Below are 15,696 nucleotides of genomic sequence, written 5' to 3' on the forward strand. Positions count from 1 at the left end.
GCCGAATTGGCCGAGCCCTTTGCTGTAGTACAACATAAGCAACAAGAGATCTTCAAGGAGCTTTGAATAGCAAAAACTAGACAAGAAGAGATCAACCAACAATTCGACAAGGCCCAGAACGAAGAACATGAACAAGTCAAAGCATACTCTGCCCTGGATAATGAAAGGGTTCAACTCTATTCTAAACTTCAAGAACTTTTGGCACCTTTCCTTCCATCAATTTAGAACTCTCAAAATTTGTAACTTCCTCTTTTATATATTTAATCTTGATCTTCCATGCATCGATACTGTTTCAAGTATTTTCTATTTATTGACTTAATCACGTTTCCTAAATTGATATCTTTAATTCAATACGCATTCCCAAAATACAAGTCAATCACTTGAAAAGGTCCTACCCAATTATGGGACCATTTGCCAAGAAACTTTGACTTCTTTTCAATTGGCAATATAACTTTTAACACCAACTCCCCATACTAAAACACTTTTCTTTTATTCGACGATTATAATTTCGAGCAATGTTATCCTTCTACCGAACCATATTCTCAAGTGCTAGAATACGTTCTAAATTCAAGTCATTCAACTCGTCATACATTGCATTCCAATAATCTTCGATTAGCAAGTCATCTTGCTTCATTATTCTTAAGGTATTAAGATTAATTTCCAATGGCAAAACTGCATTATGACCATACACCAACTTATAAGGAGAAGTACATGTTGCACTTCTTGGTGAGTTTCTGTAAGCCCATAACACTTGACTCAAAGTCTCATGCCAAGTTTGAGGTTTACGACCAATTTGCTTCTTAATCAAATTGATCAATATTTTATTTGCTGCCTCGATTTGCCCATTAGCTTGTGCATAATAGGAGGTCGAAGTAACCATATTAATATTTATCGAAGTTGTAAAATTCTTAATACGTTGACCAGTAAACATAGTTCCCTGATCGGTACTTAAAGTTTGGGAAATCCCAAATCGGTGAATTATATACTCCTCGATGAAGTCTATAATTTCATTTTTCCCAGCCTCCATTAAGGGAACAGCCTCGACCCACTTCGTGAAATAATCAATTGCCACCAAAATAAACTTATGATTTTTCGACAAAGGTGGGTGTATTACTCCTATAAAATCCAAAGTCCAACCTCGAAAAGGTCATGGCTTAATAACCGAATGTAATTTGGAAGTTGGGATTTGTTGTATCACTCCGTGTCATTGACATTCTTGACATGCTCTTGCATAATTGATACAGTTTTTAATATAGAAGGCCAATAAACCTGATTTTGTTAGAGTATCCACCTCATTTTCATTCCAGCCTGATGGGCACCACAAATACCTCTATGAACATCTCCTAAAGCAATATCTTTGTCTGATTGACTTAAACATCTAGAAAGACTTCCATCGATGCCTTTCTGTACAACTCATCGGCCATTAACACAAAATTCATTGCTTTCAACTTTACTTTCCTATCAACTCGAATATTAGGATCTATTAGATACTCAGCAATAGGTTTTCTCCAATCATCATCATCCCATTCATCTAAGGCTAAAGCCTCTCTTTCATCAATGCGCACCAAAATCTGATGAACCCTTGCCAGCTTTTCTAACGTTTCAGGGAATACTCTGTATCTCGATGTAATTTGGACTAACTCATTAGCAATTTCATTCTGAATCCTTAGAATATGAACCAGTGAGACTTTCCGAAAAGACACCAGCAACTCCCATGCTATCGATAGATACTTTTGTAACTTCTCATTATTGCATTTGAATTTTTTTGATAACTGCTTCAAAACTAACTAGGAAACTCCAAATATCTGAATATCTAAAGCCCTTTACCAACCAAAATTTTGAGACCCAATACTAAATCCTCATATTCAGCCACATTATTCGAATAAGGTACTTTAATTCGAAAAGAAACTCTGATGAAACACTTTCCGGTGAAATAATTAAAATTCCAACTCCAGCACCATCCTTATGCTTCGAGCCATATAACTCGAACAGTCAACTAGTACATCAATTATGTTTGCCCTCTGGTTATTGGGATTGTTCGAATGATCCACTAGAAAATCCGCAATGACCTGGCCTTTCACAGCCTTAATGTATTGCAAGTCAAATTCTGTCAAAGCCAACATCCATTTTCCTAACCGGCCTCTCAACACAGGATAGGAAAAAATGTATTTAACTAAGTCAGTCTGTGCAATCACATGCACAATTTTTGCAATACTTTAATTTTGTGCAGGCATAATAATGAGATAGATACAATTTTTCAATAGGTGAACACCTTGTTTCGATATCAGTTAACACCCTACTTAGGAAATAAATAGCTCGTTCATGTCCTTCCTCATCATCTTGAGCCAACATACATCCAATAGTATTCATCGATGCTGCAATATATAATTTCAAAGGCTCATAAGGACAAACAGTCGCCATTACCGGTGCTTTGGACAGATAAGCTTTAATCAACTCGAAGGCCTCCTGATGCTCGTCTGTCCATATAAACCGTGTGTCATCTTTAAGTTTTACTAAGGGTGCAAATATTCAAGTTTGACCTGAAAGGTTTGATATAAACCTTCTAAGATAATTAACATTTCCAAGAAAAGATTGCACTTCCTTTTTTGACTTAGGAGGAGGTAATTCTAAGATTGCGTTAGCCTTATTTTTATCAATGGCAATCCCCTTCTTGTAAACTACGAACCCTAGAAAATTTTCTGTAGACACACCAAATGCACATTTCAAAGGATTCATCTTTAATCTTTTCCTCCGCATTGTTTTAAATGCCTGCCTCAAATGATCGAGATGTTGATTTATAGAAATTGATTTAATCATAACATCATCGATATAAACCTCCATAAATTTTTCAATAAACTCATGGAAAATAGTATTCATGGAACGTTGATATATTGCACCAGCATTCTTTAGACCGAATGGCATAACCACCCATTCATATGTTCTCAATGCTCCAGGGCATCGAAAAGCAGTTTTGGACACATCATCCTCTGCAATAAAAATATGATTATATCTTGAATAATCATCCATGAAATTCAGGACTTCGTTACCTGTAGCAGAATCGATTAACATATCTGCTATAGGCATGAAATACTCATCTTTCGGAGTAGCATTATTCAAATCTCGAAAATCAATGCATACTCTCAATTTTCCATTCTTCTTCATTACGGGAACAATATTTGAGACCCATTCCACGTAACGTGCAGTTCGAATGAACTTTGCTTTGATCAAACGTTAATCTCTTCTTTAATCTTTTTATTGATTTCAGGAGCAAATCGTCGAGACGATTGCTTTACTGGTCGAGCAAATGATTTTAATGCTAATCGATGTTCTACAAGAGAACGATCAAGACCAGGTATCTCATGATAATCCCAAGTAAAGCAGTCTTTAAATTCATGTAAAAGATTAAGTAAGTTGGTTTGACATGGTTCCACAAGGTTTTTACATATGTAAGTGATTCGAACATCATTATCAGATCCCAAATTAACTTCTTCTAAAGGATCTTGTGACTCAAAATCTTTATAACTTCATCATATTTTACTGAATATTTTTCGAAACCCAAAGGCTCCAAATCATAGATGCAATCAAAAGATTAATCAACAGATTCACTAGAATTGAAACATACTTTATTATCAATCGTTTCAACAACTGAGGTGTTTTCGATACAATGTACCTCTGCTATATCGACAGCAGTTTGATTGATAACATTATTAAAATTAGGAAAGCAAAAAGAACCTAAGCCATGAATAAATTCGATCGAAGCAATCGAATCTGTACTGCAAACTAGAAAAGATGAAACTACATTCCTAGATGACTCAGTGATAAGAGACCAAAAGCATAGGTTTGGATTTGACAATAAAAATAGGATTTGTCCATTGCAAGTATAGTCCAAACCCAACCAATGATCATCAATCAAATGTTAAAATTTAAATCAAAATAACCGAGAGTCTTTCAACCTCGGGTCGTTCTCCTTAGGATGCAATTGGAAGTGTTTCTCTTTCGGTTGTGAGGGAAAAGAGGGTTTTCAAGCAAGAAATGAAAGATTAAAAGAACTAAGCAATAAAGAAACTAAGAGATGCTCAAAATTGTAATTAATGCAAGCAAAGAGAAGATGAGGTCAAAACTAGTGAAAATGCTATAAATGCAATAAAGACCTTGACTTGGGAATGAGGATCCAAGGAATCTTATCAACGCCATAACCACAATTATGGTAATTATGATGAGTCAATCTCGCCTAGTCAACCCTAACCATCGAGGAGTAAGTCACGCAAGCATAATTGACCTTAATCCATAAGTCCTAGCTAACTTACCAAACTAGTTGATAAAAAGCTAGCGTCAATGGAAACAAGAGTCAACTAACTACCCAAGAATTACCACTAAATATCGGACATTATGACTCTAGTATCCTAGGAACTCAAACCACAAGCCAAGGTGGGAAAATCTACTCAAAATCTAAGGTTGACATTTTTACAAACACCTTGTGTGCATAAAAGTAAAACGTGAGAAATTTGCAAAGTAAAATGGAAAACTATAACCAACTATCAACAAAACCAAACATAAACAAGCAATCAAACATAAAGAAAGCATGAAACATTAAATTCACCAATTAAAACTTCAAGAACTCAAAATTGCAATTATAAACAAAGTGCTTGAACCAAAGGAAATGAAAATAAAGACAATGTAATTAAAGAGTACTTACAATTAAAGATGATCAAAATCCAAAATTAAGCTTGCTATAAAATGCTACATGAAAATGGAAAATGAAACCCTAAGAAAGCAATGCTACACTACTCCTACTCCTACTCCTACTCCTAATTACTCTCTAAAACTATCTAAGTGAGCTTTCTTCATATATGTTGATTCTCCCCTTATATAGCACTTCAATTTAGTAATTCAGCCTTCCAAAATGGGCCAAAAGCTTCCTAAATACGCGCAGCACGTGTTTCATTAATGAAATCACGTGTTGGGTCCTGTGCAGACGCACAGATATGTGCGTCCGCACACTCGGCTAAAAACGCACAGGTACGTGCGTACGCACACATGGAAATTCTCGCTGGCGCGCGCACGCATGGCTGTGCGCACGCACACTTCGCTGTGTGTGCTTTTCCTTGTTTTCTTCATATTTTCTCCCTTGTACATGCTTTCCAACACTTTTGGCTATCCATTCTTGCCTCCAAAGCCTGAAATCACTCACAAACCATATCACGGCATCGAATAACACAAAAGTGGAATTAAAAATCACTAATCTAAGCATTAAAACACATGTTTTCACATTTAAGATCAAATCGGGGATCAAACACAAAAGTATGCTATTTTGGTGCTTAAGTGTGAGTTCATGTGCCAGAATCCATCCAAATTGAGTCAAAATATACCATCAAATATAGACTCATCAATTCTTCCACACTTAAACAATAGCATGTCCTCATGCTAAACTAACAAGGAGAATGATCAAAGGGGTAATCAACTTATTAAATGCAACTACCTATATATATATATATATATATATATATATATATATATATATATATATATAATTGGTGAAAACAAACAATCAAATTTCCAAGGAAGTATAGACAAATAGGGCAAGGCAAAGAGATAATTCAATGCAAGCAAAAATCTAAAGAATTGATTCAATTCATCAAAATGAAGCAACTTGCAATAATACATGATAAGAAGGTATGGAAACATAGAATTGAGTAATTGAATCCTCACTAGGTGTGTATACACTCTAATCACTCGGTGTCTAGGGTTTCAATCACTCAAGCCTCCTTCTAATCATGCTTTCAAGGATTTGCTTTTCATTTAACAATCAACAACCATGGATGCATGAATGCAATTATCATGAGGACTTCATAGGGTTGTAATGGGGTTAGGGTTGAGGTAAGATAAATATGGCTAAGTGGACTAATATGATTGAATCATGGATTAGCTTAAGTATCCAACTTAACATTTCTCAATCCAATGACAAGAGTATGCAGCCTAACCTTCCTATTCTCACTTTTTATTCACATTCATGTATGCTCTTTCACTTACATCACATATGCATTCCTTATTCATTTCTTTTCTCTTTGAGGTAACTTTTGTCCCCTTTTTATGATTTTTTTTTTTAAAATACAATGCATATGGTTCAATAGCTCATACATAAATGCACCCATTTTCCAAAATTTTCAATGAATACCCAAAATCAAACAATTTCATTCACTACCAATGTTTCTCAAAATTCTCCCACACTTAAATGAAACACACTCCTCAACCTAAGTCAATCAAGGATACAGTCCAAGGTAAATTATGGTTTTTCACTTAAGGTTGTGATATGCTAATATCAAGAACAATGGGGTAAATAAAGCTCAAAAGGGGTTGACAATGGTAGATGCAAGGGTAAGGCTATATGGGTAAAGTAAGCTTTTATCAAAGATGGCCTCAATCATGCTCAATGCAATTCAAAACATCAATCATTGGAAATAAAAAATCAAGCAAAACTAAGATCACAATCATAGAAAAGATATATCACACAATAAACAAAATTAGTGGTTAAAAGATGTAACCACTCATTCAAGCTCAAAAACTCACAAGGTATTTGTTCTTTACTCATCTATGTTCCAAAATAATCATTCAAGCAAGTTTAAAAAATAATTTTTCAATCAATTCAATAGAATGCCCTTAAAAATAAAATTCTTGGAAAATTTGTTGTTCTTCACCAAAACTTATTCCTATATGTCTGTATATTGTGATGGATGCAAAAATTTTTTCAAAATTTCCTAGTTTTTTTCCTAATTTTCAACAAGCAAAAATTAACATGAACAATTAGGATCAAGATAACTAGGCATATGCTATTCACATCATCCAATCACAACTTCTATCTATAAAATATATACCATACAAAAGATGCAATATGCAATAGATATAAACTATGAAGAAGGTGCAATGTAACAATAAAAAACACTCCAAATATCTACAAGAAACATAATAAAAAGAAACAGAAACAAAGTGCAAAGTGTTTGGGAAAAGAAAGTTTAGGCCCCAAAATTGGTGAATCCTCCCTCACACTTAAGCATTGCCCGGTCCTCCGTGCACGAACACGATCCGGGGGGAATGCCTCTCAAGAGCTCCACCTTCAGTTGGCGGATGCGGAGGCTCGGGTTGTGTGGAGATCACCAATGTCTAACGCATTCTTGGCATCTCCATCCTCGGTGTCCTCCTCCTCTCCCGGCTCCTTGCCTTCATGTCTTATCCTCAAAAAGAGTGAATAAGGTATAATTAGGAATCATAGGGCAAGTTGTACAAAAAAATAAAGGAGAGAGTAAATAAGCATCTAATTGAGAAAGTTGTATAGTGGTGTGGAATACACACAACGGCCGGTTAAAGTGGCATCCACACAATCAAAAAGTAAGAATGAGTTCCTCAATTAAATGGCTTAAGATGCAACTAAAGGATGAGCATCAAATAAACACAAGCAATCTTAGGCAACTACAACAAGAGTGAATTGAATGTAGGATATATTGGATATTGAAATTGTGCAAGTGAAAGCGTAAGATTAATAGCACAATAAGCAATAACCAATTCAATGATGAAAAGACAATTACTTATTCATCCTTAGGAATAAGGCAATAACCACATGGGAAGGTGCTTGCTAAAGTTTACAAACTTGATAGAATCAAGTTAAGTTAACTCAAATAAATGCAAAGCATTAACAAGGAGCAAATACATTGTGATGTGATTATATTGACTTAAAGACCATGATGAACAAGCAATTCCACTCAATTCACTAACTTCACTATGTACTTGTTGAAAATTACACCAAATAGGAGACAAAAGGTTAATTGCTAGATCAATTTGGTGCTAGTAGTTCAAGACAGTTAACAAGTACATGATTGAAATTTCAATCCAAAATAACATCATCATCATTTAAAAGTGCACGATTCTTAGTTAGAATGCCAACAAGGATATAGTCTAACACATATGGTCATGACAACATATGAATAAGACAAAAAATTTATTCAGGCATTTAAAGAAACACATTGTATGTGGTGCACATATTCATCAATTTAAGCCAAAATTTCAAGCATGAACAACCCATAAATAAAAAATTGGAACACTTGCAGTTATCAATAAACAAAGAAATAATTAAGTAAACTTAAAATAAACAACCAAAATTAATTAAAGAAACCAAAAATCAAGCAAGCAACTAAACATAACAAAGAAGATTAAAATAAGAAAATTGAAAAGATGAAGAATGGAAAAGAGAGGAATAGGCAACAGTGGCACTTGTGTTAGCCACTGCGAGGCTCACGACGGTGGAGTTTTGCCAGAGAAGAGAAGAAAGGAAGAAGAAAAATAAGGAAGAAAGAACAGAAAAGAAGAAAAGAAGAAGAAAAGAGAAGAGAGAAGAGAAAAGAGACCTGTGCGGACGCACAAAAGGGAAGATGAGGGGTATGCGCGCACACAGCAGCGCGCGGGCGCTGCGAGCAAAAGATGTATCGCAGCCTGTGCGGACGCATAAGGTCGCGTGCGGTCGCACAAAAGGAGGAAAGGGGTTGGGTTCACACGCACAGCCTGTGCGTGCGCTGCGGCCAGGGGGGTTGTTCATTGCTATGCGTGCGCTCAGACCTATGCGCGCGCACAGGTGGCTTCTTCCTTTTTTTTTGAAATGGGTGTGTGCGGCTGCACGCATGGTGTGTGGTCGCACATAGGGGAAGAAGAAGGTGGTGTGCACACACACAAGCCGTGCGTGTGCTGCGGACAGAGGGAGTGTTTAGGGGCGTGCGTGCGCACGTAGCTGTGCGCACGCACAGGAACTGAAAAACAGGGGCCTGTGCGGACGCACAGGGCTATGCGTACGCACAGGTCTCTATTCCTGCAATAAAAATTTTTCCTCTAAGGCATCAAACATGACATCCAAAACAGGTTTTCAAGTCCCAAATCATCATAAAACTCCCAAAAACACATTATTTCACTAAAATCACCTAACAAACATCAAAATAAATCTAATCAACCAAGCAATATAGCCAATTATTCATGAAACAAAAGGTAAAAGAGAGAAAGTTGAAAAGATATTACCATGGTGGGGTGTCTTCCACCTAGCACTTTGGCTTTAAGTCCTCAAGTTGGACTTTCGAGTGAAGCTTGTGTCATGGTGGCTTGTGCTTCCACTCGTCCCTGAGTTGCCACTTGCTCCTCAAAAAGCCTTCGGGATCCCATACAAAGTACGTCAAGCTCCTAAGCAACCTCAAGCAAGAATTTAGGATCCAAAATTGTTGGTTGTAGAGTCGTATGCCCGGATCCCACACTTTGGTTTCTCTATCATCCTCTTATTGATTTTCACTTGTGCCCTTGGATGAACAACCTTCCCAAGCACCTTTGAAGCACCCACTTGAATGTTGGACTCCTCCAAAGTGGACCTTGCACCACTTATGCTTTGAACTCCTTTGGAAACCAACACCCATTTTTTCATCATTTGACACCCCAAAAAGCACCTTGAGTTGGTGATCCGTTTCCAAAAGAGCATATTGGCATGGGCCTATGAAGCTCAATGAAGATATTGTTACCCATTCAACTTGTCCTTGGGTTGGAATCACTCTTGTAAACTCTTGTATGAATGCTTCCACTTCTTGGGTGATCACCTCTTCCTCACCACTCTTTTCTAGCTCTTCACTATCTCTTTCAAACTCAAAAGTGGAAGGCTCCTCAAGATCATTGAGGGGGTTGACCAAGGTGGACAAAAAATCATTGATGATGTAATCCACTTCTTGACCAAACTCACTCAATTCTCCATTTAACTCTTCCGGTTCACTAGTTCTACCTTCCTCTACTTGTGACTCAAGCTTCAATTCCACTTCTTCAAATTGACACTCCATGTTTTCCTCCTTACTACACTCCTTAGTTGCTCCTCCACCTTCGTCAAGGGGGATGGCTTGAGTGGTTGAGTGTAGTGAGGCCAAGCGGTTCACTGCTTCGGCTATGGTAGCAATGAACTTCTCTTGTGTCCTTCGGAACCCTTCTTGCTCTTGGAAGAATGCTTGAAGGTCTTGTTGTTCTTGGGGGCAAGGGTTGAAAAACTTCATATTGAGGTGAAAAAGAATGTTCAAAGGTTGGGAGAAAGGTTGTATAGTTGGAAGGTGTGTCATGTGGATGAGGGTATTGAGGTGGTGTATAAGGAGGTGATGGTTCATATGGTTGGTAGCAAGGTGTATAGACATTTTGATTCCATGGAGGTGTATGGTGTGGTTCTTGAAGGGTTGGTGGTTGAGGGTTGTGTATGGGGTATCTCTCATATCCTTGGGCTTGATATTCACATAGGGGAGGGTTTGGCTCAATGTAGTATGAGGGAGGTGTTTGCCATGAGTGTTGCTCATACGCAATTGGTTCCTCCCTAAATTGATTCACCCACTCCATGAAGCAATCCCAATTTGGATTCATTATACCCTACAAAACATTCACAACCAAGCTCCAAGCAACAAGGGTGATAGCTCATAGAGAAAGTAGTAAATAAGAACAAAGGACATCAATAAACAAGAAAAAACAAACACCTAGATAGTAACCAAATAACCAAAAAATAAGATATTTACACTATGGACATATTTACAACAACCAAAAGATAGCACTTATGTTCATCCCTGGCAACGGCGCCAAATTTGATAAGAGACCAAAAGCATAGGTTTGGATTTCACAATAAAAATAGGATTTGTCTGTTGCAAGTATAGTCCAAACCCAACCAATGATTATCAATCAAATGTTAAAATTCAAATCAAAATAACCGAGAATCTTTCAATCTCGGGTCGTTCTCCCTATGATGCAATTGGAAGTGTTTCTCTTTCGGTTGTGAGGGAAAAGGGGGTTTTCAAGCAAGAAATGAAAGATTAAAAGAACTAAGCAATAAAGGAACTAAGAGATGCTCAAAATTGTAATTAATGCAAGCAAAGAGAAGATGAAAGTCAAAACTGGTGAAAATGCTATAAATGCAATAAAGAACCTTGACTTGGGAATGAGGATCCAAGGAATCCTATCATCGCCATAACCACAACTATGGTAATTATGATGAGTCAATCTCGCCTAGTCAACCCCAACCATCGAGGAGTAAGTGATTAACTACTATTTTATGGTTTATCTTGTGCTCAATTGAGTGGATTTTATCAATCTTTCATACACTTATTCATAGAAATCGCATTTTGTACATTTTCCTTCCTAATTCTGTGATATATGTGAAAACATGTTTCCTAGGCCTTTAAACTATTAATTTTAAGTATTCTTTATTACCATTCGATGCCTTGATATGTGTGTTAAGTGATTTCAGGATTTATAGGGTAGGAATGGCTTAGAGGATGGAAAGGAAGCATGCAAAAGTGGAAGGAATACAAGAAACTGAAGGAACTGCTAAAGCTGTCCAGCCTGACCTCTTGGTACTAAATCGACCATAACTTGAGCTACAGAGGTCCAAATAACACAGTTCTAGTTGCGTTGGAAAGCTAAAATTCGGGGCTTCGCAACGATATATAATTTGTCATAACTGCCCCGAAGCTAGGTGACGCGGACGCGTGTATCATGCGGACGCGTGACCTGACAAAAACCCACTCCACGCTAATGCGTGGACGACGCTCACGCGTGACTTTGCAACAACATGTGTGTACCAGAAATCGCTGGGGGCAATTTTTGGGCTATTTTGACGCAGTTTTTAGCCCAAAAAACATAGATTAGAGGCTATAAAGTGGGGAAATCCATCCATTCATTCAACAACAATAATTCATACAACTTTCAGATTCACAATTTTAGGTTTTAGATGTAGTTTTAGAGAGAGAGAGGTTCTCTCCTCTCTCTTAGGTTTTAGAATTAGGATTTCTCTTAGCTTATGGTTATTTCTTCATTCCAGCTTCAATGTTCCACACTTTAATTTTATATTCTCTTCTACTTTTAATTACTCTAATGCTTTTACTTGTTAATTACTTATGTTGCCAAATTGGCTTATGAATCTTTCCATGTTAGATTTGAATATTCTATTTAATATAATTTGAGATATTTCAGATTTATGGTTGTTTTATTCTATTTATGATGCTTTAATTTAATTTAGATTTTTCTCCTTTTGGTTTTGGTTAAGTAATTGGTGATACTTGAGTTATCAAACTCAGCAGTTGATTGAGAATTGGAATTCTCGCTGATTGATTTGGATTGCTCTAAAGCTAGTCTTTCCACAGGAGTTGACTAGGACTTGAGGATCAAATTGATTGGTCCATTTGACTTTCCTTTATTTTGTAAGGGTTAACTAAGTGGGGGCAATAAACAATTCTCATCACACCTGATAAGGATAACTAGGATGGGATTTCCAGTTCTCATACCTCGCCAAGAGTTTTCTTTATAATTATTAATTTATTTTTCTTGTCATTTAAATTACTTGTTCCTTATTTCAAAAAACCCAAAAATATACCCTTTTCCATAACCAATAATAAATCATACCTCCCTGCAATTCCTTGAGAGACGACCCGAGGTTCAAATACTTCGGTTATAAATTTTATTGGGTTTGCTTAAGTGACAACCAAAACTTTTGTACGAAAGGACTCTCTGTTGGTTTAGAAACTATACTTACAACGCGATTAATTTTGTGAATTTCTCTACTAGCAAAAGTTCTCTCGTCAAAATGGCACCGTTGCCGGGAAATTGCAATTGTGTGCCTTATTATTGGTTATTGTAAATATTTTATTTTGCTTGTTTATTTGCTTTTAATTTTGTTTTTAATTTTTATTAGCTACTATGAACTCTCACCCCGTCGCTTTGAGTTTGGTTCTGATATTGTTGCAAGGAATTGGAGCTATAACAGGAACATGCATCAAGGTCAAAACAATCAAAGATGGAAGGAGCCACGAGGATCTGATCAACTTTTTCGGCAACAACACCTTCTAAGATAGCATGGACAACGACCATTCTACGATGCACACCCAGACAATAGTTACGGTGGACCCCTTCGTGACAACCAACCCCCACCAGTTTACTATGGTCAAGAGACATTCCGAGGTGCGTACCAAGATGATAGATATGGTGGACCCCCTTGTGGCTACCAACAAGTCCCATCATACGCCTATAAACCACCTCCTCAACATAGCTTTGAAGCACCATACTCACAAGCCAACCACAACCATTCACCTCCATATGCCCCCAACTCTTATCCACCCGAATTCCAATCCAACTACTCCCAAGAACTACCACTTCCATATGCACCATATCCATGTCCATCAAACCAAGAAGCACAGGACCGTCTCAAGGACATAGTGAACCTATTTCATGCAACCCTTTATCAATTGGAGCAAGCGATAAACCGATTAGCCCCCAGTACGAAGGAGACATTAGAAGCTCCGGTGGACAACACGGAACATGGCTAGTAGAGGAAGCTGCAATTATCAAAGAAGATGAATTGGTTGAAGACTTAGGAGACGCTGAACCTCCATGGGAATTAGGAATTGTGGACAATTCCATCAAGAAATTTGAAATCGATGCTAAGAAGGATAGTGCACAACCCCCCAAAGCATGTATCTTATGAAGAACTGGACGGAACAAATCAAGAAGCTAGTTTCCTTGGTAATGATGATCATGAATCAAGTTCTTCTAATGATGACCTTGCAGTCATAATTGAACTCTTTGAGCTAGAAGATTCTTCCCCAAGTGAATATGAAGATGATGTGGAGGTAGATTTTTCTCAACCTCCAACTTATGACCTAAGTGATGAGGAAGACATTGAAGACTCCGATCAAGACATGGTTGCAATTGAAGAGATCCGTCAGGAAATAGAAAAATTCACAGAGGAGTACAAGAAAGTGGAGCTTGCAGAACTACTGGAAACACCTCTCCCAAGGCCAATACCACCCAATACAAACTTCAAGTGGGAAAAATCCTTAGCCTTTATCTTTACCTTCCCACTTGAATATGGTCTGCTTGAAACAGATGGCCAGCTTAGAGCTCTTTACGACTTTAAGAGTAAGAGGGAGATGGTTAGTAATAATAGTTGGCAAGTAAGGTTCAATAAGGTTCCACGCTCCAATTGTAAGTGCAAAGATTGGTATAGAGCTCGATTTAATGGGTTTCGGAAGATGTTTAGGTATTTCAGTGGAAATCCAGGTTACATACCGCCCGGCTGGAAAAATGAAGATCAATACAAAGACGGTTATAAAAGCAAGGTTTGGGATCCTGGGATTCATTCTGACAATCAACACCCGTGGAGCCTGAAAACCTGCTTTGATTTGTTCAAAGGTTTTACATGCCTAGTCTGGGATCCCAGAGGCTACTGGAGTTACAAACACTGGTGGAGATTCCTGGAAGAGTTCAAGCACAAGCCTCCATGACAAGAAGCTCCCCAAATGTCCAACTTAAGGACTTTAACTAAAAGTGCTAGGTGGGAGACAACCTACCATGGTATAATCGTTCTTTTTCAATCTTAGTTTTATTTTATTTCGTTTTATTCTTAATTTTATTTTATTCTATTTTTCTTAGTGTTCATTCATAATGTCTGCATTAGTATCTGCATTTTGCATTCTGCATACTGCATATAAAAAAAAGAAGGGGGATCGACGCGCAAGCGTCTACGACGTGCACGCGTTGTTTGTGTATGCACAACCAAACAGAGAGTGGCGCGAGAGACGCGCGGGAGGGGTGCGTGAAGCACAAGCCACCCCACGCGTATGCGTACCTCACGCGTACGCGTGGGCATGAAAATTGGCGTAAATAGCATTTTGGACAGAAAGTTGTGCTGCCCCCACGCTGGAACTGTGCTAGAGGCACAAGGTCATCCACGTGTACGTGTCCCTGATGCGTGCGCGTCCTTTTGCTTCCAAGACCACCCACGCGTACGCGTCACATGGTTTATGCAGTTTTCACGCGCACGCGAGCCTTGCGCGCGCGCGCTGCTTCCCGTTTTTAATTTCTTCCTCCATTTTCTTCTATCTTCTCTCCTTCTTTCCTCCTCCCTTCTTTCTTACTTTCTTCTTCTTCATCTCTTTAACTTTTCATCCTTCTTCACTTTCATTCTATTTTACTTAATTTGCATACTTTCATTCATTGCATTCTAATTTTGTGCATATTTTTATTTTCTCTTCTAAATTTATTATTTTTCCATTGGTGTTAAATGTTCTTTTTCAACTGTTGTATCTTTTTTGGTATTATTTTGGTGCTTAGTGACTTGTTTTACATTGATTGGGTGATATTATTTATTTGTCAAATGCCAATTTTTATGATACATGTGTTCCTTTTGCATTGACATGAATTTATACTGCCTTTTCCCTATTGTTGCAACTTTTGCACTATTGATATGCCATTTGCTTCTACTATTTTCTCACTTGCATGTTGTAGCTACCATGTAATTGAGACCCTTATTATTTGGCATTAACACCCATATTTTATTTGTTTTCTATCTTTGTTTTCTTGGGTTCCTGTTCTTCTTTTTCTCTTCTTTCAAGCTGGCCACCGAAAAAGGAAAAAGGGAAAGCTTCTCAATGGGGCGACAGACAAGTCCATCTGCACATTCTTTGGAAAAGAGCATCAGTTGTAGCCACCCGTCCACCTGCACATCTTAGCATGCACCGAGGATGATGCAATATTTAAGTGTGGGGAGGTCGATACCGACTTCCGTGGGTTAGTTATTTTCTTCTCAACACCAATGTTTTATTTTCTTTGTTTGTTCATTGTTGCATTTGCATGTTTGATTGCATATTTGTTTGATTTTGT

The 15,696-nt window shown here is 37.6% G+C and overlaps 1 protein-coding gene across 1 annotated transcript; it reads right to left on the bottom strand.

Moving 5' to 3' along the window:
- Positions 1-526: 526 nt before the first annotated feature.
- Positions 527-1,027, bottom strand: LOC112769490 (uncharacterized). Its single transcript, XM_025814002.1, has one exon. It carries the CDS (start codon positions 1,025-1,027, stop codon positions 527-529), a length of 501 nt encoding a protein of 166 aa, XP_025669787.1.
- Between the last annotated feature and the right edge of the window lie 14,669 nt (positions 1,028-15,696).

This window comes from Arachis hypogaea, chromosome 18 (assembly GCF_003086295.3).
Source record: "Arachis hypogaea cultivar Tifrunner chromosome 18, arahy.Tifrunner.gnm2.J5K5, whole genome shotgun sequence".
Classification (NCBI taxonomy): Eukaryota; Viridiplantae; Streptophyta; class Magnoliopsida; order Fabales; family Fabaceae; genus Arachis; species Arachis hypogaea.